Here is a 24897-nt window from a genome sequence, read left to right on the forward strand (position 1 = left end):
TGTGTCAGAATAATGACGGACATAGGCATCATTGCTTCGTGAATTGATAAGTTCTTGGACGAGTGAAGTTTCAACAATATCATTTAAGCTTTCACTTGAATTTGATCGAAATCGATGGCATATTTAGCTATTACACAGCTCCACAATTTAGAGAGTAGGAAAATCAAGAAATGAATATTTTGTATATAGCTGTAGATATGCATCAATTTTTGTCGTGAACATAAAAGGATAAGGATTTCTTTTGCTTCGCTTCAATAATACATCTTTTTTGCTTTTTGCTTGCATAGTTTTAAGTTTAACACAATATATTTCAAGGATACAGCACATTTCTTGAGACATATCCATATAAACAGATTCCTAAATACCAAACTCGATAAATAGATAAATTTAAAATCGAAATTTAACTTCACGCATTTAAGTGTTGAATATTTTGATGGATTGGCTAACACAATTAACCTTTTGCCTGGTCCCTCCGCAATAGGAGGACTCAGCTGTGCTACTCACCATGGCGGCGAGTTGCCACTAAACTGGGAGTGAAGTAAGTCCCTCCCCATTATATTGTAGCCCAATGTTTTCTAACATCAACTGTTTCTCACACGAAGCTACTCCATCTCTTCTATCATACTACTACTATCATAGCTGGACCAACACCAAATGTTTTACTGTCTTGACATTGTTTCCGCTTACCTGTATTACTCATGGCTTACTTTTGCACGAGTTTCTTCTTATGTAAGTTGTTGAATTTGCGCTAAAATGCTCCTCCGTTCTGCCATCAGATGAGCAGTGTGTTTTTGTGACAGCAGTATTCTTCATCTTTGACCTTCGCAGTGGGCTAGTATAAGATTATGTTTTTCTACCAAGTGATTGTTCCCTTTTTTACAGTCAAATTCTGATGGGAGATGATAAGGATAACGACCATCATGGGCATCATGAATCAGTGAAGTAAGTACAATTGAGGATTTGGAATATTTACTGTTTTTTTGTAGACTACAATTCGATTTTTTCAAAATTTTTCTAGAATGCTAAAGAAACCTAATAAACAATATACAGGATAGGTATTTCTCTACCTGGCCCAAAATTATACAAAGAACTACAAAATATTCTCATCGAATTCAACAGATATTCGACAAATATTCGCTTTTCGAGAGAATCACAAGGGTCCTAGCCCTTTATCGTTGAAGGAATGAATTTTTAGGATCTATTATTGAGGCAATGTTGTACGTTTTCGAAGAAAACTAGAATCAAAATTTGGCATTATTTTGTAAATACACTGGAACATTTTTTGCATCAATATTAAAAGGAAAATTTCACCCTTTTAACATTGAAGGGCGAGTCGTTATGACCATCTTTGTGATTATTCGGAATAGAGAATATTTTTCTAAAAGTCCAAATATCCTTGGAGAGCTCTTCAACATCAGTGGGCTGATGACCGAAATCACATCAAAATTTGGTTAGGAATCCAAAAATGTGGTAAATCTTTGGTAGTTCTCCTTATAATTTTGGGTGAGGTTAAGAAAGGACTTTCTATATTTATTCAATGCATTACAGAGAATGAAATAACGACGGGACCTTTTGTTTTTCAGTTATCCGGATGATGTACCTTTAGTCCCATTGGAATTTTTATCTGATTCACCTTTGACGGCTTCAGATTTGTGTAGTGACTATAGTTTAGGATTCAGCGACGCAGAACCAGAGTCTTGGAGCCAATGTGTTGGTAGAGAAATAACAAAAAAACTTAAGGAAAAAGAAATAAAGAGACAAGAACATATATATGAATTTATATTGACTGAAAAACACCACTGTATGATATTGTTAGTGATGCAAAAGGTAAGTCCAAATTTCCAACAAACCATATTGAATATTATATTAAAATTGACGATTTCAGATATTCGTTGAAGGTTTGCAAAAGCACTTTCAGCTAGGGCCGAATCTTGAAAGAATGTTTCCCCGACTGGCTGATTTAATTGAATTACATTTAGGATTTTTGTCAAGATTGAGGCAAAAGCAGAGGGAAGGGCCAATAATAAATTCTATCGCAGATATCTTATTGGATATGTTTTCTGGTGCTTACGCTACTAAGTTGAAATCAGCTTATGGTATTACTATATTTCCGTTTGTCGATTCAAATCGTTAATTAACTCATTTCACAGGCGAGTTGTGTAGTAGACATGGTTATGCTCTAGAAATCAACAAGTATTATATGCAAAACGACCCAAGGTTTGGACAGTTCGTCAGACATTGTCAACAGAACCCTTTGTTGAAAAAGAGAGGTATCTCTGAATGCATTCTGTTTGTTACGCATCGACTTACAAAGTACCCGCTGTTGATTGAACCTCTGATAAAAACTAGTAAAGACAATAAGCCGGAACAAGATACCCTACAAAAATCTTTAGCTCTAGTTAAAGAGATTCTAGTCGAAGTGAACGCTCAGGTGGCTGAAAAAGAACAAGAAGATAGAAAATTGGAAATTTATAACAGGATCGATGCTAAATCTTATACCATTCATCGAGGTCACAAGTTCAAGAAATCAGATATTTTACAAGGCAATCGTTCCCTTAAGTTCGAAGGTGTTGCTATGTTGATGCAAGGAAGAGGAAAGATGCAATTGGTTTTAGTTATTGTGCTATCAGATGTGCTCTTTTTCCTTCAGGAAAATTCGCATAAGTACACATTCTTCACTCCTGATAATAAAGTAAATACCCCTTCATATCAATTTCAATAATTACTTTTTAATAGAAATATCATTTTTTCTATCAATTTCAAAGTATCCTTTTCAGGCGGGTGTCGTATCCCTTCAAAAATTATTGGTCAGGGAAAAAGCTGGCCAAGACTCTAGGGGCATATATCTCATTTCTTCAAATCCTGCAGAACCTGAAATGTTTGAATTGAAAATTCATAAACCCAAAGATAAACAGACTTGGATTCAAGCTATAAGGTATGGAATAATGTTCTTTTCGTAATTTTAAATGCGTGGAACAAACTGGATCTTCAAAAAAATTATTTCAGAAAAGCGGTTCAAACATGTCCAGAGGATGATGAGGAGGAACTGGCTTTGAGCTCAGATGAAAAATTGGTTCTGCTCCATAAACAGAATCAAATCAAACACATTGTAGGTAAGTGCAATGATTACATCACCATACGAATATTCGCATGAAGTAGTACTATCACATTGCCATTAAATCTTCTTCTCATCAAATTTCTTGTTAATGTTAATTTGTGTTGTATTTAACAGAATCGGAGTTGGATATCGAAGGTAATTGGTGTTGTGCATGTTTTCTGATATTCCCTTTCTTAATCAGAAATTTCACATGGAATGTATGTTATGTTTGCACTCAATGAGGTCCTAACTCATTTTTTCCTATTTCATTCAATTACCTTTATGCTAAGTGTCCACTAAAAGTATCTAGACATCGAAATGAGAATTTTTTTGAAAATTTATGGATCGTAATGGATGGCCAGGATCTATTCAATAAAATATTCTCGTCTCGGTGGTTCTTCGCGTTAAATATTATTTCATATGAGACACCCTGTATCTTATTACATTCTTGACTTCTCCACCGAATTTTAACCATGGTTAATTCGAACTTCCCCATAAATAAACCTCAGGATCTGGACATATAAACTTATTTCTTTCAAATTCGACAGTCTTGAATGAATTTTTATAACTTCCTAGTGACAAAAGTTACAATGTTGAAAATTGTACCATCCTGAGTCAATATTCACTAGAATAGATTTTACTTGTTGTCTAAGTTTATCAGAACGTTTCTGGGGAAGTTCAAATTTGATTCGAAAAGTGACTGTTGTCATTTTTTCAAATACAACACCCTGTATTTAAATAGACCATTAGATGGGACGCAAAATCCCTAACCAAGAATGTTTCACACCCTACCTGAAGATTCTCGATTAGTTACAACATTTAACACGATCTTCAACCGTACTTGAAATTTTGTAGAGAATCGGAAAAATTTCATATAGATTATTTAGAGGAATATTTCGTTTTTAGTTGAATCAGTGTCTACCCAAAAAACATTTGAATGTGTTTGTTCTTCCTCCTCTCCAAGCATGATTGTTATAATAACAAGAATTATTGAATGATAACATGTGTTAACAGCACAACTGTGGTAAAACAATAGACTTGATATGATTTTTGGAGTGGATCAACATATCTTGTGCCTCAGTTCTATTTTTGGCTCAGATAAATAGAACACAATCTTTTTTCTATACTGCATGCTCATTTTTTATCAGTTTTTTCCAAATAAGAAGAAAAATTTTTTCGTCTTGTCATCTATCTTTGAAAATTGGTCAAATATAAATGTTCTGTCTATCTTGGAAACCATATAAAGGCGGTCATATAACATTTCATTTCAACATTAATGTAGCAGTGGTTTGGATGAAGTGCTCAAAGATGAGACATCTATAAGTTTCGTTACACAACTTATCTAGTATTTTCTTTCTTTTTTGATATTTTTTATGGAATGAATCCATGTCATAAATAATTCGAGCTTTTTAAGATTGCCTATTCTCATCCACAATTCATTCCACAGGCTTATTGAGGCAGAAAGATGTAGAACAAGCACTGCTCTTGGAGGAAAAGATGTCTCTTCAATTGCGTTTAATGGCTGTAGCAGGATTAGATCCACCTTCGCCTCCATCTTATAGGCATCTAGTGAGTGAGACAGCTAACACAGAAAAAATGTGGAAAGAGGTTCTTATGGCAGTACAGGTAGGTTGCGTTGCTATCCATAACCTTTAACGATTTTCACAGAGATATAATTTGTAGGAAGTAACGCACCTAGCCAGTTCGCTTTACACCACTGGTACCAATCTCTCGAGAAGTGTTAGTTCAGCAGGCGAACACCATAGTGATACATATGTATCCCCGGTGCTTCCTAAAAGAGCGGAAACATTCGGCGGATTCGATAATTCCAATCAAGTTGGTTTCAGACTGTTCAACAGGAAGTCCTGTTCTCCAGACGATAATTCCCCTAAGAATGAATTCGAGAATTTGAAACCTCACGATTCCAAACTATTGGTAAGGATGAACTCTGGATCATTGTTGATTTTGGAAAAAGCATTCACTAAATCTCAGGTGATCCAAGAAAATATTTTCAGGAGAGTCTACCCTTCAGGAATTATGTGATGAGTGGTACCTCGATTACAAACGGTAACTCGAACAATAACGAGGTCAGTATCGCCAATCCCGCCCCTCCAACGGATGCCAATCTCCTATCGCTAGGAAGAGAACAACAGTATGCAGCCATTCAATTATCCCATTACGTTTATACCTTGTTGTGTATAATTTCGCAACTTATGACCACCAACGAGTGTCTGCAGGCCGAAGCAATGGCAATCAAGAACACTGACGGCTCGAAGCAATACAAGCATAATCAGCAGCTGGAGGAGCTGAGAAATTTGCAGGATAAGTTGAGCAAGGAGAAAGCCGAGTGGGCTACTCAGAAAGAACAGGAGATGCAGGAGATGGAGGAAAAGAGGAAGGAACTTCAGAGAATTCAAGTAAGTTTGGAAGTCATTCCGTTTGGGAAAATTCACGAATTTTTTTTTGTGTGACCACAAAGTTCAATTTTCGACTGATATCAAATTCATTTCCTACTTTATTTTTTCTTATTTAGGAGCAAATAAAAATTGAGCAAAACGATATAAAGCAGCAGAGAGAGCAGCTCTATAGGAAAATGGAGATTCTAACTAGTCAGGGCTTATTGATTTCTCCAAATATCGCTTTGCCTGTTACTGGACAAATTGATGACAGTAGTAAAGAAACTTCTGAAGAAAATAGTCCACAGTCCGATAGTTCAACTTCAAATTCGAATTCTCTATCAGGTAGCACGTATAGTACGTCAACAGTTGAGAGGAAAAAGGACTCAAAATGGAACAAAGGTAGGTTTATTCACAAATGACTGAAAATGAAAACAACAATATTTATTCCAACCACACAAGCTGTTTAGGATTCATTTCGTTTTTTCCCCTCTCTAAGGATCTTCCTCGATGAAATCTCAATTACCAGTGAACCTGATGAGTACCACGAATCAGTACAAAGTTTCACAGAGTGCAGTTAAACAACAGTTACCTCTCAAATTAGCTTCGCGGTTAAGTGCTGGAAGCATAAATACCGGAACAGGAAATAGTCCAGTGGGGGTTCAGCAAGTCTTGCCATTGAAACTCAGTCAACATGATGAAAAAGAGCGTAGAACAAGTACTTCTGGCTACCAGAGGCTGGGTTCGGATAGCTTCAGTCCTACTTCTGGGGAAACGGTGAGTTATATTATTACTATAATTCAAGTTAGATTCTCTTATGCTTGTATAAACAATAGATTCCAATCTAGTCAAGTATTTCAATGTTTTCATGGGCGAAAATCAATGACGATACTCCTGACTAAAAGGATTTTCCATTTTACGTGTCCTATCGATGCCTACGAATCAAAATCATAATAAATAATTCGATTGAATCTCCCAATCGACTGAAGATATGTTTTTTCTATCCAGACTCCTACATTACCACATGCTCATAGTAGAACTGGATCTAGCCCGGCCCTCATTCAGCAGTGTTCATCTCCCACTGGCCAAAGTTCTCAGAGTATACCACAGAGTCCAAGCAATAAAGCATCTCGCACTAACACGTATCCGAAATTCCCAGACAAATTTCGGGTAAGAAGTAATCATCAGCATCATCATCAACAACAACAGCAAAATACAGAGGAGGAAGTAATATATTTCTGACGAAAAAGATGCAAAAAGCTTCTCCTCACAATAAAACGCCTTTGGGTGCGTGTCGATGTGTGAGATGGTAAAATATAAAAAAAGTGCAATAAGAAAATTTATCAGCTACCTTTAAATGGAAATAGAAAGATAATGTTTCAATTTTTCAACAGAGCATTTTCGTAACAAGGGGTTTAGAACTAATTGTTTGACCTGTACAAACAATTGTGATAGACTCAAAGTAAGGTGAAAAACATTGAGTCGTATGCATAAAGAAGAGTATTTGCTTTTACTATAACACTATCTTTGTCAGTTGCTTATAAAATGTATAATTTCATTTCAATAAACTGAAGTGAAAGCATTTACTACTTCTTTATGCATATGGACCATTAACATCAAATTCCTCAACCTATTTAATTTCTAACAAAGATCTTATTAAATGGGGGTTCAACTGATATGTTTAAAAAAAACTAAGCAAATATTTGGATTTCATATTATCTATATTTTTTCTGAATTCGGTGTGCATTCCATTGAACCTGTTTGGTATTTAAATTATGTGGGTTGAGAGGTGAATTTGGTTCATTGATGAGGTATTATTTTCAAATAGTCTGAAAGTTGTTAGTTTCTTATTCTGTGTAGAAGTACACTTTTTAAATAATTGTAAAAAAACACATTTTAAACGTTTTCAGTGTATCTACTTAATAACTTGTTCTATATTGATATCTGTTTTATTTATTTTTTTATTTATTTATATCTTAAAATTTGTATATATGGTGCATATTCTAAGGAAACTAATGTCGAACTCGTTCGAAATGAATTTTGCCTTAAAAACTGTTGGTATGTTTTTTGTTTTAGACTTTGAAGTAGATCTTTCAAGAAATATTTGTTAAAAAATTTTAACTCCAATCGACTGTTCCTTGTTATATACTTAAAACAGTTTTGAGGTTTGTAAAAAAGGGGTATTGGAAGGTTGTGCCAATTTACAATTTTGAACAGAGTATAGTGGAGACTGTATCAAAATTAAAGTATGTATTTGACTGTAAAATTCTGAAGAATTTAAGATTTAAAATTATAGGTAAGTTTTATCTACCCCTCTTACCATTATGAAATCATATAATGTAAGTTGTATTCTTTTGGAAACTGCATTTATGGGAGGTTTCAAATTGATTTTCATTACTTCGAACCATAAATTTAAGTTGTGTCTAAGGCAACCTTTTTTCCACCTTGAATGTCCTATTCGTAGATACATTTTATCAGAAACATAAACTGAAGATGATAACAGAGCAGAAATTCAGTTACACAAATACAAATTTGATCATAAACTCGATGTATATTATTTTAAATTCTTATTTTATCAGTTTACTGACGCGATTTTGATTCAATTCATTTTGTCAAGGGTATTCCTAGTTATTTCCAAAGGTGTTCAAAACTTCAGATATACTTCTTGAATAGACTTTATTTTTGTGACATTTACAAAATAACTGAATAATATTGTTGCTCAGATAGAGGAGTAGCCATAGTTTCAAAATGATGATGTGTATAATTGAAAAAATAATAATTCATCTTATCATGTTTCCTATGCTGTCAAAAAATATATGTTATGGTCTTCCTTTATCTTCAGTATTGATGTTATATAACATACTCAAATCTTGTGACAATACATTATTCTAAGATATTTTTAACTTTCAGTTTTAGGAACTATGTACACATTTCACGTTTTTATCACTTGTACCTATATTAAAGTGAAATTTGTATAGAAATAGACTGAAATCGAAGTAATATAGATATCTATCCAAGAAGAATTTTTTGTTTCCTGAATTTCCTCCTAAAATCGAGTTGGTTGAAGAAAAAAGTGAAATTTTCACCAGAACATCATTTGTTTTTATGTCAAGTACTCAAAAGAGAAATATAAATATGGTGATTTAAAATTGAGCAGGCTCTTTTTGTATTTCACCATTTGGCAACATCACAGAGCTGAATACAAAAGGCGCTGATAGGAATTTCCTGCAATCATCAAGTTTAAACTTGCATAACTCAAATCGAGGAGATATCTCCAATGGGAAACTTGAGGAAAATGAAAAAACTCAAAGCTAACTTTTAATTTTATTTTATCTATAAAATTCATGCTACAAAATTATCATTCAATAAAATCACTGGATAAAATATTTTCATTAATACTAATTATAAAATTATACGCCAAGCGCGCTAAATGCATTTAAAATTTCGTCTGCAACTGTTCACACATTGGAAAAATCGATAACTCTCTTACTGAAAAAATTACGTTTTCAAGATCAACAAAAAATTCATAAATTTTTTAGCCAAAATAACAGGCATCTTTTTTAGATAAATCCAAAAGTGCACTATACAAAGTCTCCGGTTCCTCGAATCTTTCAATCCACGAACTGATCAAACCTTCAGCGTTGGTTTCGTAACTTTTCAGAGAGATCTTGCCATTCTCATTGAATGTATTGCTTTGCACAAATATTTTTCTCGGTTGTTTCTTGGACAAAACAATAGATCTCCAGCTCAGCCAAGGCTCTTTTACCTCGGAATAGTGATTGAAGAGATCTTCGGCAGCTTTGATGTTTCCTGTAGCCTTGTACGTTTGTAATTGAAGTAAGAAGTGACCGATGGCGTTCCTTCCAGCACCTTTGATCTGTGTTCTGTCAAGCGTGACCAACAGATCGTCTTTAACCGGTTGAGTAACCTTGACTACTCCAGCTTGTATGAGGACTTGTGCCAGTACAAAGCGTGCCTGAAAATGTTATTTTATGTTGAAACCTTGATAACAGGTGCACACTTCATTTCATCTATTTTTTTTCAGGAAATTTCAACAGTGTATCGAAATTTCATGAAATATTTCAAGAGAAAGAAGGGAAGACTGATGATCTTTTCAAATTCAGAATAAGATATATCATATTTAAACCAGTCGAAAAAGACAATATCACAGCAATTTTTAAAAAGTGAATAAGACTGCAATCAGTCTAAGCGATTTTAAGAAAAATTGGTTCAATTTCAAGTCTGCCCAAAGTAATGAATTTTTCAGTTTTTTATGGAATTTTACCTGTGAATGAGCTTGCAACCATCCTCTACCAGGCGCCCACATCTCCAAGCCTCTACCAGCACCAGCCCACACAAGAGACAGCCAATTTACATAAACAATATCCTCAGCTTCTGGACCTTCATGCCCGAAGATCTTCAAGACTGAAGGTTCTAAACTCAAATACAGACCAACAGCTTCAGCTCTGCATTCTTCATAAGCCGAACTGAGAGAGCCGAATTTGGAGTCGTAAGTATCACTTGATTCATAATAAGAGGATACAATGGCACCAGTCAATGGATCAACGAGATCAGATGGGAAATTGAATGAACCATTTCGTTCCTTTTTCAACAGTTTTCCGGATCCATGTCCTAACAGTTCATGCAAACCAACCTGTGGAGATTAAAAATAAATTGCATATGATGAAAACATTAACGAAAAAACCTTCACTTTTCTCCTTTCAGAACAGATTATGAAATTGAGAATCTTATAATAATATAGGCTACTTGAAATTATTTAAATGAATGAGATTCACTGTACCTGTAACTCAAATGCAGGTATTCTGTATTTTTGTAGCAATTCGCCATCAGCTGCACTCAAAAATGGGTTTACTGTAGCTTGATAACTGGCAGGAATCACATTTCCCAATGAAACATTTTTGAATCCTTCAGTTTGTCGAATATCATCATCTAGTATAAAACTTATTATGTAGTTATGTTGAGAAAATCAATACAAATTATCAAGAAATTCTTTTTAGAGGATGTATGTTCAGAAACAAATCCACGTTGTTGAGGAGCCTATGAATTTTGGTGGAAATTGGAAAAACGGTTTTTGGATTTCCGTCGAAATCGATCTGGTTGTTTTCTAGTTTTTTTGAAATAGATAGATAGAATAGTAGCTCAAAAAACAACAAAAATATAACTTAAAACTTACAATTTGGAATATTTATACCAGCTGGTATGCCGCTACCAGCAAAAGTGAGAACATCCAAGGAGGTAAAATCGGGTTTGAGGAACTTGTCTTTTTCAAAATTTTTGTTCCATGGCAATAAGGGCAGGAATTTTTCCGCTTCAGATACAAGCGTATTGAATTTTGCAGACATTTCCTTGTTAACTACTGCAACAAAGCCTTCAAACTCTCCTCGAACACCAGTGGGATCTCTATTGAAAACAAAAATGGATGATTTAATTCATTTCTCTTTGTTAGTTTATGTATTTATTTACCTATATGTTTCAATGAAACCAATATAGTTTTCTACTGCTGGGGATTTATCTTTAATCCAGAACCTTGATCCATTTTTATGTTCATCTAATGATCCTGATGTGAATGAAGAAATATAGGATTCTAACATCTTCTGCTGGGTTTCATTGGCAGAATAAGGCACTGCTTGTTGTAAATGTTCTGCGATTTTAGACATTAGTGGTGAGTAATCCCCAGCTGTGAGTCGATAGGTTATGTTTCCTATGGTCTCTTTTTTCAATTCTTTGATTTCTTTCGAAGCTAAGCGGATCTCATACTCTATCTGATGAAATATAATTCCAGTTGAAAATCCTTAGCATTCACTTAACATTGAATAATCTATAATTTATATGCTTTCAACATACCTTTCCATCTTCTGCTACCGTTTTGAACAGCCTTGTATTCCACAGTTCCAAATGATTAGTTTTCAACCAATTGGTTACAATTTCGTTGTCTTCTTTATTGCAGTTTTTCGAAAGATATGTGGTACATCCTTCTGGATGAATTCCCAAACATCTTCTACTCTTTTCTAAATCATATATGCTAGACTTGATTTGATTCCAAATAGGTTCAAGCTCCGACCAAATAGTGCTCACTCTCAAGAGCTTTTCAAATGTGGAGCACTCAATGTTAGGAATTATTTTGGTGTCTCCAAAACCCTTTTAAAACATACATCAATTTGAGTTATTGCCTTGATATTGAAAGGCATTAATTCATGAAATCTCTCATTTATTATATGTACCTACTTCATATAAAATTTTAGATGCAAGAAATTCAATTGTATTTTGATCATGACCCCTGCTTTTATATTTGAGGTTGAAATAAAATTCACTAAGAATAAAAATTTGCTTGGAGAAATTAAATAACAAAAGAATGGATAATTCTATTCAGAAAATTTTAATTATAAGCATTCATGATCAAATACTATTGTTAACATTGAGATCAAAAACATATTTTCCTTTAGTTATTTAACTTTAACAAGGATAAGTGTTATCTGTGGTAGTATATTATGATAGAAAAGGTAATCTGAAAATAACATGTTTATCACAATACTACTATCATTCATTTCTGCAGTAAAATAGTTTGCATATTATATTTCCATTGTTTTCAATATTTGTACAAATGCAGCAAGGCTGAAGAAAAAAAGAATTGATCCACCTCTATACATATCCTCAAAACTTTGAATGAAACAGAAATCAAGAATTTTGAGGTTTAGAAATACATAATTAAAATTCAACTCACTTTGTAATTACCCGCATTTGCAAAAACACCGCAAGTGTAAATGAATAAGGCATTAACATCTTCTTCAGTTAATCCATTCTTTAGACAAGCATCCTTGAATTCTTTACAATTCTGTTTTGAAAACAGCTTATGTAATAAAACGAAGATGGGACCTGATTCCAAACTCGTTTGAATTAAAGTTACTAAGCCCCCAACCCAGGATGCTTTACTCAAAAAATGGGCATAATTTTTTTCCTTTTCAGTCAATCCATCAAAAGCTGATTTAACTTCTAAGCCCACAATTGGTTGATCAGGAGGCAAGGTGTAAAGACTTTTATCCAAAGTATCACTCATTCTGTAGAAATTGTTACAAATTAATTATTCTTATATTATGTTAGAATGTTTCCAGCGTGAAAGCTTTTAACTCACCTATAGATATGAAAATTTCCTCTTTCAATAATTAGTTATTAATCAATAACTATTTGAACTATATTTCCTAAGAATATCGTAATATATTTCCTAGAATATAAAGCTTTTAAATATTAGTAAAATAATTTATACTAATGACAACTTAAACCAGCTGATGCTGACAAAGCAATGTTTTTGAGGTTTGTTTTCTGACATTCAATGCCACCACATGTGGAAAGTGGAAATGAAAAATACCTTATCACTTATCACGGTTGGTCACGGTATCAAGTAGTGATTTTGTACTCTTGGTGTAGATAATTTTTCCCTTTCCCGGTTAATTTGAATGTCAACCTCCAAACTGTTGTTTGAAATTTGAAAAAGGAATAAAAACTTTCCTCATTCCCTTATTTATTATTGTTTTTTCCATATTTCTCAATAAATTGTCGTTAAGATTTCCAGTTTCACAATGCCAGGTGAAATAGATGATTCCTGCATTACAAGGTCTTCTCTTAAGTATGAGAATCACTCAAAGAAATTCATAACTTCAACCAGAAACTACACAAAACAATACTGCAGTATCTACATAACTCGTCTTGAACACATGGGAAATGTGCTTACAGAAAAAGCTAAAGCAAGATGGGGCGAAGATTATCCTATTGTAAAATTACATAAACTCTCAGAAACAGATTGTGATAAGTGTATAGTTATTGGAACGTTATTTAAAGATCAAAAGCTTAAACCATCTATTGTTAAACAACTTTCTGAAGCAAATCAACTAGTGCCTCAACCAATACTAACTAATTTCACTGATGATTCTGATGTTCTATTGATCGAAGATGAATTGCAAAGGTATCAGATAATAGGTAAGATACTGTATTCTCTTACTTTCTCTGAATAAATATCAATTACTTCCAATATTTTAGGAAATTTAAAGAAAAATAATGTAGTTACTGGTATAACTTGTGCGTTATTAGGTAAAGATATTGGGAAAGGAAAATTTGATGCTGAGGACTATATATTCATAGATTTTCATCCTCAGATAGAGAGGCCAATATTTGAACAAAACTTTTATGTTTTGTTGTTGAGTGGACTAGATTTGATTCATTTAGAAAAGACAAATATCATATTACAAATTATTCCATATTGGTTATCTGGTTTGATAGAGTTAGATGAAACAATAAACTCCAAGGATATATGTAGAGTAATCATAGCGGGCAATAGTGTGAGAACTGCACCAGAAAAAGCTAAACCAACAATATCTATGACTTCCAGAATTCCAGAATCAGCTGATACCATTGATGCAGTTAAAATCTTGGATGAATTTTTACTTAAAATATGCCAAATAATTGATGTGGATATTATGCCTGGTGAAAATGACCCTTCAAACCATATACTTCCACAGCAGCCTTTGCATCATTGCATGTTCCCTAAATCATCCAAGTATAGATCATTAAACCAAGTTCCAAATCCGTATAAATGTTTGCTAGATGGAGTGAAGGTATTGGGTACTTCAGGACAACCAATAAGAGATATTTTACGTTTTTCTGATCTCACCGATCCCTTAGATGCATTAGAAAGTTGCCTGAAATGGTCTCATTTAGCACCAACAGCTCCTGATACATTGGGTTGTTTTCCTTTCTATGAGGAAGACCCATTCATACTTGACGATTGTCCTCATGTGTTTTTTGCAGGGAATCAGGAAAGTTTTGGAACAAGAAAAGCGAAAGGTGAGTTTTATTGATTGATCTTTCATTTCATCTTGAATAATCTATACAATGATTCTGTTTCAGGTCCTCAAGGCCAGGAAGTGTGTTTGGTATCAATTCCGGAATTCTCAACAACACTTCAAGCATGTTTATTGAATTTGAAAAACTTGGAATGCAATCTGGTCTCATTTAAATCTTGATTTTCAAAAAGCATGTATGTATTTTTACTTTTTCTTGTGATTTCAATAGTTTATGGAAATAACTGCAAATGCAGCTGTGTTAATATTGAATAAACTCAACATTGATGTAAATATTTGTTTATATTTGGATTCATTGAAATCACAACTATTATAGGTTTACAAAATTTGCTGAATATAATTTAATCGTGGTCAGAAAGCAATACAGCTTTCTAAGGATGCAATGAAAATAGTTTGAATTGATACATTTTTTCATCCAACAATCTTAATGATGTGGGAATTAAAAAAGCACCCATAAATAGCTTTATTTTATGATCAATTATATTATAAAGTGTATTAATCAGATTTTCTCTGGAATTCTGTAGAATTTCCACCCTGTATTTGGTATCTTGAAAATTGGTCTGGAATGAAGTAAGAATCAACTCCTACAGGTATTTGATTCACAAAAGGACTGTTCATATTATTATTTTGCCTTAGTACATTTCTTGAATTATACAATGCTCTATTTTGGGAAAGCCCATTAGTAGAACTGATCTGATCAAATTGAGGTATACCATTTCTTGAATAAAACGGATCAATTCCGATGTACTGGGAAGCTTGATTCGAAGAAATGTAAGGGCTCGTGATGGCATACATCATTCTACTACCACAGCCTCCACTTTGGCAAGGTGCTGTGGGAATAGGATAGTTCATTGGAATAATCTGCTGGTTTTGAGTTGAACACGGTTGATTCAAGCAATAAGAACCACATTGACCTCCTGGTGCTCCACAGGGTAGGGACTGAGCTGAGTAAGTCACCTGTTGCTGAGGAGTGATTATTGTTTGTTGTGGTTGCCGAATATACTGTTGTGAAAACCAGTAGTACTGAGGCATGGGCTGAACAATGGTCGGTTGTGGCTGAACAGGTACAGGATTTTGCTGTATTATGGGAGTTGGAACTATGATTGGAATTCTTTGAGGGGGTGGTGAGGGAGTTTGGGGAGCTTGAACTATGATGGGTTCTCGAACAATGGGTTGGACAATAAACCTAGGTTGTGGAGGAGGTGTCACTATCTGTGGTGGGGGCCTCTGAGGATACGGGATGATAACTATCTGCTTCTGGTTCCTTATGCAATTTGGAGGTGGATTTTTTCCTGAACACCCACTACCCCCACCAGTTGTTATATTTGTTTGCGAGCTCCTGGAATCTGATGAACTGACGCGTATATTATTCACATTAACTGATGTTACGTTTATAGGAACATCAATTTTGTTCATATTGGAAATTGAATTGGTCAGAGTGATGTTTGGATTGATATCAACGCTGTAGTCGTTTTTTATATCGTTGACATTACTTGTTTTGCTTCCTGCATCCGTCGACGGCATGACGATGGTCTCTTTTGTTTTCTGCACTTCTGGCTCTTCGGGTTCCTTCACATCGCATTTGCTGCGACAATCTGCGGTTTTGCATTTTCTTCTGCATGGTGTCTGGCAGTTAGTCTTACATCCAGTTGAACAATCGGAATTGCACCCTGAAGAACAGTCAGAATTGCAACCATTGTCGCAATTGCTGGTGCATATGGAATCTGATTCTACTTGCGATATAAAACTGACGACTAATAAAAAGCATATTCCGAAAAATATGAAATTTTTCATCTGAAAAAAACATTTCGTTTCAAACAATAATATTTATATAATACATTGAAAAACTAACTATTGCATATTGGGTTTTTTCTCATAAATTGATTCATTTGTTTCAAAAATGTGTGATTATTGAATATTTTCTGTATTATAGCTATAGATTGTTCAGTTATAAAATCTCAAACGAAACATTCAGTTGGTGTAGTTCAAAATATGTATTGAATTGTTTTTTTGCTCTTCTTGAGATTCTTTTGATGCTGAATTGAAAAAGACTATGGTATTTGCTTTGATGAAACTAATGTGTTTTATTCTTGCTCTTTACCGCATTATTGTCGTGTAAATCTCGCCATATTCAATAATCATTGATCATATCAATAATCCCAGAAAATAACCATTATTGCTATCCAAATATGAATTTTTGCTGATTTTATGAGACGTTAATCTTCAGAGGGTTCAATTCTGACGAATTTGATAGCAACTACACTTCTTTTTTGTTATATAGTCGAGCAAAAACTAAATAAGAACCTCGATAGAACTATGTATTTGCAAATCTAACGTAATGATGGCCTTCTTGAATTTCTTGTCATATTATTTCATCAGTAGTAGTGCAAAAATATTATATTTTTTAGTTACCGACTAATTTTTCATTCAATTTTGTACTCAGCTTTCGGAAAAACTGATGTATAGATAGTCACATACATACCTTGTATAAAATTTGAGATGATGCTCCTTCTTCACACAAACTCAACGTATCTAACAGCAGATATCCAAAAAAGTATGATGTCCCAAATTCAAAATAGAATTTGAATCCACGATAACACCGATAATCTACATAATAAGTCAAGGCAAAAATTGTTATACATCCAGATCGCATCATTTTGCACAGATAAAAAGAATTTGTGAAAACTATACGGGACTAACGAACTTATTTATTTTGCGACTTTGGATGCGAATATGTGTCTGAAAATAAAAAATCATTTCCGAAATTATTGAATCGTATCTAGAAATCTTCTTTCACATACATCTCAACATAAAGTGATATTGGAATAAAGAACAAGATCTTGACATTTTTGAATGTTTATTTTCTAATACAATACTTCTTTCAAAAACTACATATTGTAGTGGAAATAAGTTATTCATTTTATTCTTGCATGATTGAGCGTTTCAATTTTTGAATGGAACGAATTGTTGGCTCATCGAATAATCGAAATTCCTCCCAAAATCCGTCCAACTCATTGGATAATTTTCATGTGGTTGGAAGGGTATTTGAGTAGATCGATATGGCACAAAAGGAAATTGGTAATTTATGGGAAAAGTTGTGTAAGGTTGTCGCATATATGAATTTTGATATGGAGTATAACTTGCGGGTGAATTTTGAACTTTGACGAACATTGGAACGTTAGTTGAGAAGGAATTTGGCGAATAAAACTGATAGGGGTAATAGTATGGATTTCTCGAATATAATGAATAATAATTTGGAAAAGGATTAGTATAGACTGGAGGAACGAAACTCTGCATGGGATGAGACCAAGTAAAGGAAGAATATATCGGTGCTTTTAGTGGCAATGATTCATTGTTCCTCATGGTTAAATTTGTTTGATTTATACCAACATCTGACAGAGTATCCAAGATGATGCTGCAATTATCTGAGTTTCCACAAAGCATCACTATAGGGGATTTATATGTATTTTTGATGGATGAATTTTCACCTTGCAAGTTGGTATTAAAATTACATTTCAGAAAAGGAAATTTTCGTCTTGGTTCACATTTAGATTTTTCGCAACATGTTGAATCTCGAATCATCAACACATTTTCATGGTTATTCTCATTGTCTACAATTATTTCATTCCTATTGTTCGAATTCAGCCTGACAGGAATTTCAAAGCTGTTGGTGTTATTGATAACATTGTTTATATTGACTTTTGTTGTTATATTTAGCGCATCTTCTTCATACATCCTGGAACTATCGGATTTGTTGATACTATTTTCTTTTTCAACGTAGCTGAAACAAGAATGCCTGCATGAATATCTGCAAGCCGCTGTTTCACATCCAGAATGACAAGTTTTGAAACAGCAATGCCGGGTGTCACATGGTTTGAACGGACAGCAGCCTCTGCAACAGTTGTTTTCCGAAAATCCTCCATAATCCTCTCTCTTACATCGATCACAATCACAAAGTTTACAGGATTGTGACTTTGGTGTTGGCTGCTTTCTGTTAGTTGATATCAGATCTTCAACACATTCGATGAATTTCTTGTATTCTGTCAAAGCACACTTTTGCAAAACTAGATCTTCGAAGTTCGGTTCTCCGTAAGATATTGTCGGAAGTATTAGAAGTAGGAGAATTTGACGAAACATCTAGAAAATTAAGAAATCTGATATAACGTCTGTATATTTTTTTGGTGAATTAGTGGATTGTTGTTTTTCACTGAACTGAGGAGTTGTGTCATCGGATAAATTTTCTGAAAACACTCTATTTCTATGAGTAGCAAACGTTCATTTCAGCTACTGCGGTTATTCAACAAAAAGTTATTACAAAAATTGAGATAACAAAAGGCAACGAAATGGCACAAAAATAAATCGTTTTCTCACCTACTATATAAAAAATGAATACCGAAAATGATGAAGATATCCAAACTGGTACTGTGTATTCTCAATTTTTTTTGTATAAAATAAAAAAAAAATTCCACTTACCTCCATTATCACAAGATTTTATTATTGACACGCGTTTGTTTCAGATGGATGGTGGAAGAATCATAAGATTATTTCCCGATTTTTGGGAACTTTATAGGTTGGTCCCTAGATAAAATTAGAAGGGAACCACTGTGCAAATATTGATACTCAATGTATCTATAATTTATAGATGCCGCATTGTTGTCATTGGGTCGTTTTCTAGCTTTGAAAAAACCGATCTATTTCTGCTGTCTTTATGAGATACTGTTATTGTGATTAGCACAAAACTTGAACTTTGTATAGTAGTTACCTCTGATACGTTTTATTTTGGGTTCCTAAAATTACAGTTTCATTTCATATGGTTATGTTTTATGAGAATTTATTAATATATTTTTCAGTGTTTATATCTTATATCTATCTTATTATGAAACATTTAGAATACACAAAAAATCTTTCATAAGAAAGAAAGAAAAGAAAAGAACTTCAACGTCCGAATACAAGTGAAGAATATGTGGTAGTTGTAGGTTCATTTTCTGTAACACGCGCGACTTCAACTTCACTTTCTTTGTTGTTAGAAATGGTCTTATCCTCGTTGGGAGTGATCACTCCATTCGAAATGTCTTGTCCGAGAAGTTTTTTGAACGTTTCTTCATCTATAGTTATCGCTTGTCCAAACATATTATCTGGCAAACCACTTATTGGAGTTAGAGGTGATGTCTGATTAGTTATTAATCCATATAATACATTCGTAGCATTTGCTGTCAGATTCATTGGCACAAATTGTTCTAGTGGAAGAGGAATATTTCCCATATTAGCACCACCTGTCAGTGCTGCCATCAGATTACCCCCATATCCTTGTAGTTGCATACCATAGTTAGGATCATAGCCTGGTATACCCTGAGGAGTGAAACTTCCATATATTCCGTAGTTGTTGTAGGTATTAGCACCGTAGTACATTCCTGGGTTTATATAGGTGGCCATGTTGGTCAAGCCACAACCACTGTAACTATTACACCCTGTCGGCATCATTGGATTGACCATTGGTGGAAGTGAATATCCAGGACCAAAAACAGGGCCTTGTCTAAACATCATCCCTTGGTTCACCCCATAGTTGTAACAAGAAGATCCACAACTTCTCTGGGTTCTAAAAGGATTCAGTAGGTAATCGTAACAACCGTTGCAATCTCCACCCTGGTTGTTACAAGCTACGAATGGCCATTGTGGTTGATAACTGCAAGAGGTTCTTGGCTGCGGAACATAAATCACTTGTTGGCCGCAAACTGGGGTATTGTTAGCAGAGTTATAACAGACATTTTGTGCTACTTTGTGCACAACTGGTGCTCTACAGAACTGGCCACATTGTTGCCTCCTCAAATGGAAACAATCGATGTAAGGATAAGAAGCAGTTGGTACACATTGGCGTGGTTCAACAACGTTACAACAGGGCGAATTACTGCTAGCACCATATACAGAAGAGCCATTTTGGGAATTCTCGACTGTGATGTTGTTCACATTGGAGTTGTTCAAGTTTATGGGCACATCTATAAGGTTCGTGTTGTTGATAAGGTTGTTCAAATGGATGACGGTGGTTATGTTATGGGTTCCTCTGTTATTTACCAAATTAGACGAGTTAGTTGATGAGCGATCACCCCCAGGGATGATAATGTCTCGCTCCTTCTCTCTTCTGACTGACTTATAACAGGATCTTCTGCAAGAGCTTCTGCACGATGAGGTTGAACAGGAGTTGTGGCAGAGTCTGTGGCAGCAATGGTTGGTCGAGCACTCTTTGAATTCACAACAGGAACTGCAGCACCTTCTGTTACAAGAGTTTCCGCAGTTGCTGGATGTACATTCGTCGCAGTTGCAGTTGTCGCAAGAGTTTCCACAATCACCAGAAGGGCATTCTTCCTCATCGTCTTCGTAACAATCGGCGCTTCTCTTCATACGACTTCGGATGCAGTCTACGTAGTTTTGGTATTCTGTGGCCGTACATTCGATCTTGGCTGGGTTCGTGGAACATTTCTTCGATGAAGCTGTCTGAACTGAGATGATTGTGACAAGGAACGCCAAGAGGAAAAGCTGCAAAAGAAATATTTTTAAGAAAAACGCTACAGTTGTTACATAAAGTTTAGTATTTCCCAAATGGTCTAGGGTGTGATTTTGAAAACCCGAATTCAGAACATTTTTTAGCAGTTTGTTGTTGGTCAGAAAATTTGGTATAAATTATAAGTGAATATTGATGAAGAGAGCTCAGTGAAAGTTACGGAAGAGGGTTAAGTGATTGTTTTTAGTGTTTTCTACAATTTCCGGCTGAACTATCATATCGAAAGTATTTGTAGATGTTCTAGATAATTGCAGTATGCACCTACAAGATTTTTATTTACTTATTTCCAACATAACCCAAAAATCAAGGACAAAATGCAAAAAACCCGATTTTTTGTTCTTAATTTTTTCGTTTTACAAATATGTAGATGAAAATCACGGAGAATTTAAGATTTCCACGTGTTAACTAAACATTTGTTTAGTGTTGAACAAAGATTTTATGAGTGTTGGGAAATTTTTTCAAAACTAATTAGATTTATTTTAAGGATTATTCTTACAAGTGTTGAAAATTCATTCCAACGCAGAATACAAAAAAATGTAGCATCCTTATGAAGGATATTGAAATATTTTCGAATGATATATGATGGCGACTTTGTTTGAGTGATATCTATGGTATCACGACCAAAAAAATAATCTTTGTCAGCGTTTTATGGAAAACTCTCCACTAGGAATATTATAGGTGGACTCTCTCCTGCTTTACTTTTACCGAAACTTCTAGCTAGGCGTTCTGTATGTATTCAATTTATTGGAATACTTCCTGAAGTTTTGAAAGTGAATAATATTCAATTATAATGTGGTAACCAAAAGTTTGCAAAAAGCGCAATGCAGACTTTTTTTATCTATTGGATAAATAGAAGGATTCTCAATGAAATTTTGCATAATCGATTCAGTATACAAATACACCCAAAACTGATAAGTCTGCTGATCCAAAAATGATATCTTGAATAAACTGTACACACAATTCCGAATTTTCGGATGTTAGCCGGTAAGGTCAACAGAAATGCGTATTGACTTACTCAGAGATAGATAATCTGTCACAATTTGTTGCGGATATATTTTGGAGGTGATGAGGTGGTATTTAAAAATAGAATGTTGCAGATATTCGAATTTTTAAAATTATAGATAAGTCTCGAATGCAATAAAAGTTGCTTGGGAGCTAGAATTTTTATAATAGGGGTGTTAATTTTATACTCTGAATAGGTTTCAGATATTCACCCTAAACATGTACATATTTGCCTTGGTGAATATTTCAAGAAATATTTCAACTTTCACTCTTCATATCAGAATTTAGGAAAATGAAGAAATTATTTCTTTTTAATACCCCTCCACACAAGTTGAAGTGCATATCGGTTAACTGTTATACATACAGGGAGCCACATAAATATACACGAATTCTATTCTTTCAAATATTTTTGGGACCCGAAAGTTAGTCTCTTTGACTAAACAGATGGGTCCTTATTGTTTTATGAGATTTGTGGACACCAACTTTCGTTTCTCAAATGGTATTGCCCTATTTTTTGTTATGAAAATTGATTCCTCATGAAATTCTCTTTTGTTTGAATCTCAAATATTCGAATTTCCACCAGAAAATGTATTTCTGAGAAGATAATTCGAAATGTGATCGAGAAAATGATTTTTTATGAATATCTCAGAAAATATGCCTTTTAGGGCTACATTCTTTTCCAACGTAGATTTCATTAAGGCTAAAAAAATGGGGTTCTATCTTTGAATGAAAATGTCTTTTCACCTTTTGTACATGATTCGTGATTTTGACTATTGTGACAAAAACATTATTCTAATTCAGTAATTCCTCACGGAAGCCAAAAATTGATAATTTTCCAATGGAAAAAAACGTTGAAGTTATTAATTTTACAGCGGAGCTCCGTTTTCAGATTCAAGTTTTTGGTAATTTCACGTGGAGAAAAATTTTTAGAAAATTGTACATTCAAACAACGTAGAATTTTATGAGGAACCAATTTTCATAATAAAATATAGGGCTACCTATTTGAAAAACGAGTCACTAAAATCTCAACAAATTCACAAGGATTCTTCTCTCTATTCAAAGTTCAACTCCAAAATCCTAAAAGTGAATCTCGATTCCTTCCCAGAAATATTTTAATTAAATTCGTGTGACACCCTGTATACCGTTTAAGTTTTGAAACTACGACATTACTTGAAAACCTATTGAGGTAGGTTCATGCGGTTGAACGTGTTGTAAAAAGTTTATCATTTTAATAAAACATACTCACTCCAGATATGCAGACTATGGCATTTATATAGTTCTGGAAATATGATTCTTTGCCTGAAAACATTAATATTTCCTGCAGAAACATATGGTCAAATACTTAACTCATCTGAAATATAGGCTGTGCAAAATCGGAGCATTTTTTACTTTTGCTTTCTTAAAATGGAAAGGATAAGAGATTTTTTTGTGATTTTTGATATGTTGATAGACCAAAATGACTATTAAAAACACGTGATGGGTTCAGAACAAAAGAGTACATCACCTTTTTGGGCGAACACACCAAGGTTTCAGAGAATGATGTCAAATTTACATCTTGCGAGAAGTTAGTCTGATTTCAAGGGATGGTAATCCCCAACTAACTAATGAATAGTAGATAAGTAAGAGTGATGTAAGAGTATTTACATATCTCTTGCTCTCTCCATTTCATCAACGGAAACATGAGAAAAGTCCCTATTTTTGACACCTCATATCTCAGAAGGAGTGCATATTTGACCCCATGTTTCTTAACGAAATAATAATTTTTTTGCACAAGAAATCATTCCTTTGGTACTTTTTTGCCGTGTCTTTAGTGAAAATAAAAAATTACGAGGGAAAATTACTTGAGAACTTCTCGAGGTTTACCATTGCCGTAAAAACTATCATTTGCAGAATCATTTTAGCAAGACCTATTCTGGATTTGAAGACAGTGCCATTAATACTTCCGGAAATATATTTTTTTGTTTTATTCTCCAATCACTTATCCTCGAAATGAGTCGATCAAAACGAAACGCTGAAAGCTATTTGCTGAAATTTATAATAACTCAAATGATATAACCATATCTGAGAAGCCATTACATAGCGAAAGAATTTCGGAAGCAAATTAATGTTGTGTATTTTCATATTACATATGTCTAATTTTCCACCCTGTAAGTTTTGTAGGCCTGAAAGCGGATTCGAAAGAAAATTTTATTACCCTTTCAACCATCTCTTATCACTCACATTGTTTGCGCTTTGCCCGAAAACGCTTACCCAAATCACTCAATAAATTCGAGAGTTTTTTATCAAACGACATGAATGTCGGCGGACTTCAAAGCGAAATAGAAAGAAATGGAATTTACCTATTTTCGCGGTTTTCTAGCCGGCTATTGACCCAATCGTCTGAATGTTATCATGTTGTAGAAAAACACATAAACTAGCAAAGATCAGATAGATGAAAACCATCTAACTCACCGTTCTCATGATGTACGGATGTGCGAAGAGGTTTCTTTTGGAGACGAGAGATAACTAGTGAATACCTCAACTGAAAATTATTTGATAGGTATGCGAATATCTCCCTTCTATTCTTTGGCGTTGATAAGCCATACTGTGTGTATAGCACCTTTGAAATTTTTCAGTTGGCCAAGGTGATACGAGATGAATGAATAGATGACATATTTATGGACGGTTTTTCAGCGGATATACTTTCATCCCTGATTTTTCGACCTATTTGGAGATAAGTATGAATGGCTTCGTTATACTGCCCAAAAAGTGAGAAGACACAACTTTTCATCAATTTCAGGCACATAACATCGAAAGGTATATGACTAGCAGAGGTTTCAACCAATGAGAGTGCCCCATGGGTATACTGGGTGCCCGAAATGAATGAAACAAAATGTGATTCCCGAGACAAAATTGGAAAACCCTTTTTTTTATTTTTACCAGGATCTCCCTTTTCGTATCTACAACCTTCTGAATTTCGCTCCTAAAAGTAGT

The 24897-nt window shown here is 34.2% G+C and overlaps 6 protein-coding genes across 13 annotated transcripts in view; 2 read left to right on the forward strand and 4 right to left on the reverse strand.

Annotated features, from left to right (window-relative positions):
- The window catches only part of LOC123306454 (rho guanine nucleotide exchange factor 18), a 58721-nt gene extending 51755 nt beyond the window's left edge, over positions 1 to 6966 (forward strand). For 6 of the 7 annotated variants that reach the window (XM_044888469.1, XM_044888467.1, XM_044888470.1 and 3 more), the window contains 12 exons: positions 883 to 942; positions 1584 to 1827; positions 1886 to 2096; positions 2151 to 2692; positions 2766 to 2935; positions 3007 to 3113; positions 4545 to 4723; positions 4781 to 5032; positions 5113 to 5514; positions 5631 to 5895; positions 5993 to 6270; positions 6502 to 6966. In XM_044888469.1, the coding sequence (XP_044744404.1) occupies positions 883 to 942; positions 1584 to 1827; positions 1886 to 2096; positions 2151 to 2692; positions 2766 to 2935; positions 3007 to 3113; positions 4545 to 4723; positions 4781 to 5032; positions 5113 to 5514; positions 5631 to 5895; positions 5993 to 6270; positions 6502 to 6735 (2944 nt within the window). In that variant the 3' untranslated portion in view covers positions 6736 to 6966. The remainder of the gene's footprint in view (positions 1 to 882; positions 943 to 1583; positions 1828 to 1885; positions 2097 to 2150; positions 2693 to 2765; positions 2936 to 3006; positions 3114 to 4544; positions 4724 to 4780; positions 5033 to 5112; positions 5515 to 5630; positions 5896 to 5992; positions 6271 to 6501) is intronic. The other variant, XM_044888465.1, reaches the window with a different exon arrangement.
- A 1839-nt stretch (positions 6967 to 8805) lies between these two features.
- On the reverse strand, positions 8806 to 12801 carry LOC123306797 (dipeptidyl peptidase 3). 2 transcript variants are annotated; one of them, XM_044888946.1, is made up of 8 exons: positions 12644 to 12801; positions 12236 to 12569; positions 11359 to 11652; positions 10978 to 11276; positions 10688 to 10914; positions 10295 to 10443; positions 9779 to 10147; positions 8806 to 9469 (listed from the first exon to the last, which is right to left on the reverse strand). In XM_044888946.1, exons 2-8 carry the CDS (start codon positions 12566 to 12568, stop codon positions 9029 to 9031), a joined length of 2112 nt encoding a protein of 703 aa, XP_044744881.1. In that variant the 5' UTR covers position 12569; positions 12644 to 12801; the 3' UTR covers positions 8806 to 9028. The 2 variants fall into 2 exon arrangements, with proteins under 2 accessions (XP_044744881.1, XP_044744882.1); XM_044888947.1 differs by lacking the exons at positions 12236 to 12569; positions 12644 to 12801 and adding an exon at positions 11740 to 11761.
- Positions 12802 to 12937: 136 nt separating this feature from the next.
- On the forward strand, positions 12938 to 14639 carry LOC123306800 (DNA polymerase delta subunit 2). The gene is made up of 3 exons (XM_044888949.1): positions 12938 to 13485; positions 13546 to 14349; positions 14413 to 14639. Exons 1-3 carry the CDS (start codon positions 13089 to 13091, stop codon positions 14526 to 14528), a joined length of 1317 nt encoding a protein of 438 aa, XP_044744884.1. The 5' UTR covers positions 12938 to 13088; the 3' UTR covers positions 14529 to 14639.
- A 176-nt stretch (positions 14640 to 14815) lies between these two features.
- On the reverse strand, positions 14816 to 17037 carry LOC123306799. The gene is made up of 2 exons (XM_044888948.1): positions 16849 to 17037; positions 14816 to 16160 (listed from the first exon to the last, which is right to left on the reverse strand). The coding sequence occupies exons 1-2, from the start codon at positions 17020 to 17022 to the stop codon at positions 14862 to 14864; spliced, it is 1473 nt and encodes a 490-aa protein (XP_044744883.1). The 5' UTR covers positions 17023 to 17037; the 3' UTR covers positions 14816 to 14861.
- A 180-nt stretch (positions 17038 to 17217) lies between these two features.
- LOC123307243 lies at positions 17218 to 19064 on the reverse strand. Its single transcript, XM_044889473.1, has 2 exons — positions 18840 to 19064; positions 17218 to 18503 (listed from the first exon to the last, which is right to left on the reverse strand). Exons 1-2 carry the CDS (start codon positions 18843 to 18845, stop codon positions 17310 to 17312), a joined length of 1200 nt encoding a protein of 399 aa, XP_044745408.1. The 5' UTR covers positions 18846 to 19064; the 3' UTR covers positions 17218 to 17309.
- Positions 19065 to 19215: 151 nt separating this feature from the next.
- On the reverse strand, positions 19216 to 24492 carry LOC123307242. The gene is made up of 2 exons (XM_044889472.1): positions 24376 to 24492; positions 19216 to 20897 (listed from the first exon to the last, which is right to left on the reverse strand). Exons 1-2 carry the CDS (start codon positions 24382 to 24384, stop codon positions 19302 to 19304), a joined length of 1605 nt encoding a protein of 534 aa, XP_044745407.1. The 5' UTR covers positions 24385 to 24492; the 3' UTR covers positions 19216 to 19301.
- Between the last annotated feature and the right edge of the window lie 405 nt (positions 24493 to 24897).

The sequence above is a fragment of the Coccinella septempunctata genome, chromosome 2 (genome assembly GCF_907165205.1).
Source record: "Coccinella septempunctata chromosome 2, icCocSept1.1, whole genome shotgun sequence".
NCBI lineage: Eukaryota > Metazoa > Arthropoda > Insecta > Coleoptera > Coccinellidae > Coccinella > Coccinella septempunctata.

Coding starts and splice junctions, on each gene's coding strand:
- LOC123306797 (XM_044888946.1), bottom strand. CDS start 12,568: ATGAGTGATACTTTGGATAAAAGTCTTTACACCTTGCCTCCTGATCAA. Junction 11,653..12,235: donor CAAATGCGGGTAATTACAAA/GTGAGTTGAATT, acceptor ATGTTTTAAAAG/GGTTTTGGAGACACCAAAAT. Junction 10,148..10,294: donor TACCTGCATTTGAGTTACAG/GTACAGTGAATC, acceptor TAATCTCCACAG/GTTGGTTTGCATGAACTGTT.
- LOC123306800 (XM_044888949.1), top strand. CDS start 13,089: ATGCCAGGTGAAATAGATGATTCCTGCATTACAAGGTCTTCTCTTAAG. Junction 13,486..13,545: donor GCAAAGGTATCAGATAATAG/GTAAGATACTGT, acceptor CCAATATTTTAG/GAAATTTAAAGAAAAATAAT. Junction 14,350..14,412: donor TGGAACAAGAAAAGCGAAAG/GTGAGTTTTATT, acceptor ATTCTGTTTCAG/GTCCTCAAGGCCAGGAAGTG.
- LOC123306799 (XM_044888948.1), bottom strand. CDS start 17,022: ATGATGCGATCTGGATGTATAACAATTTTTGCCTTGACTTATTATGTA. Junction 16,161..16,848: donor CATCTCAAATTTTATACAAG/GTATGTATGTGA, acceptor TGTTTTTTTCAG/ATGAAAAATTTCATATTTTT.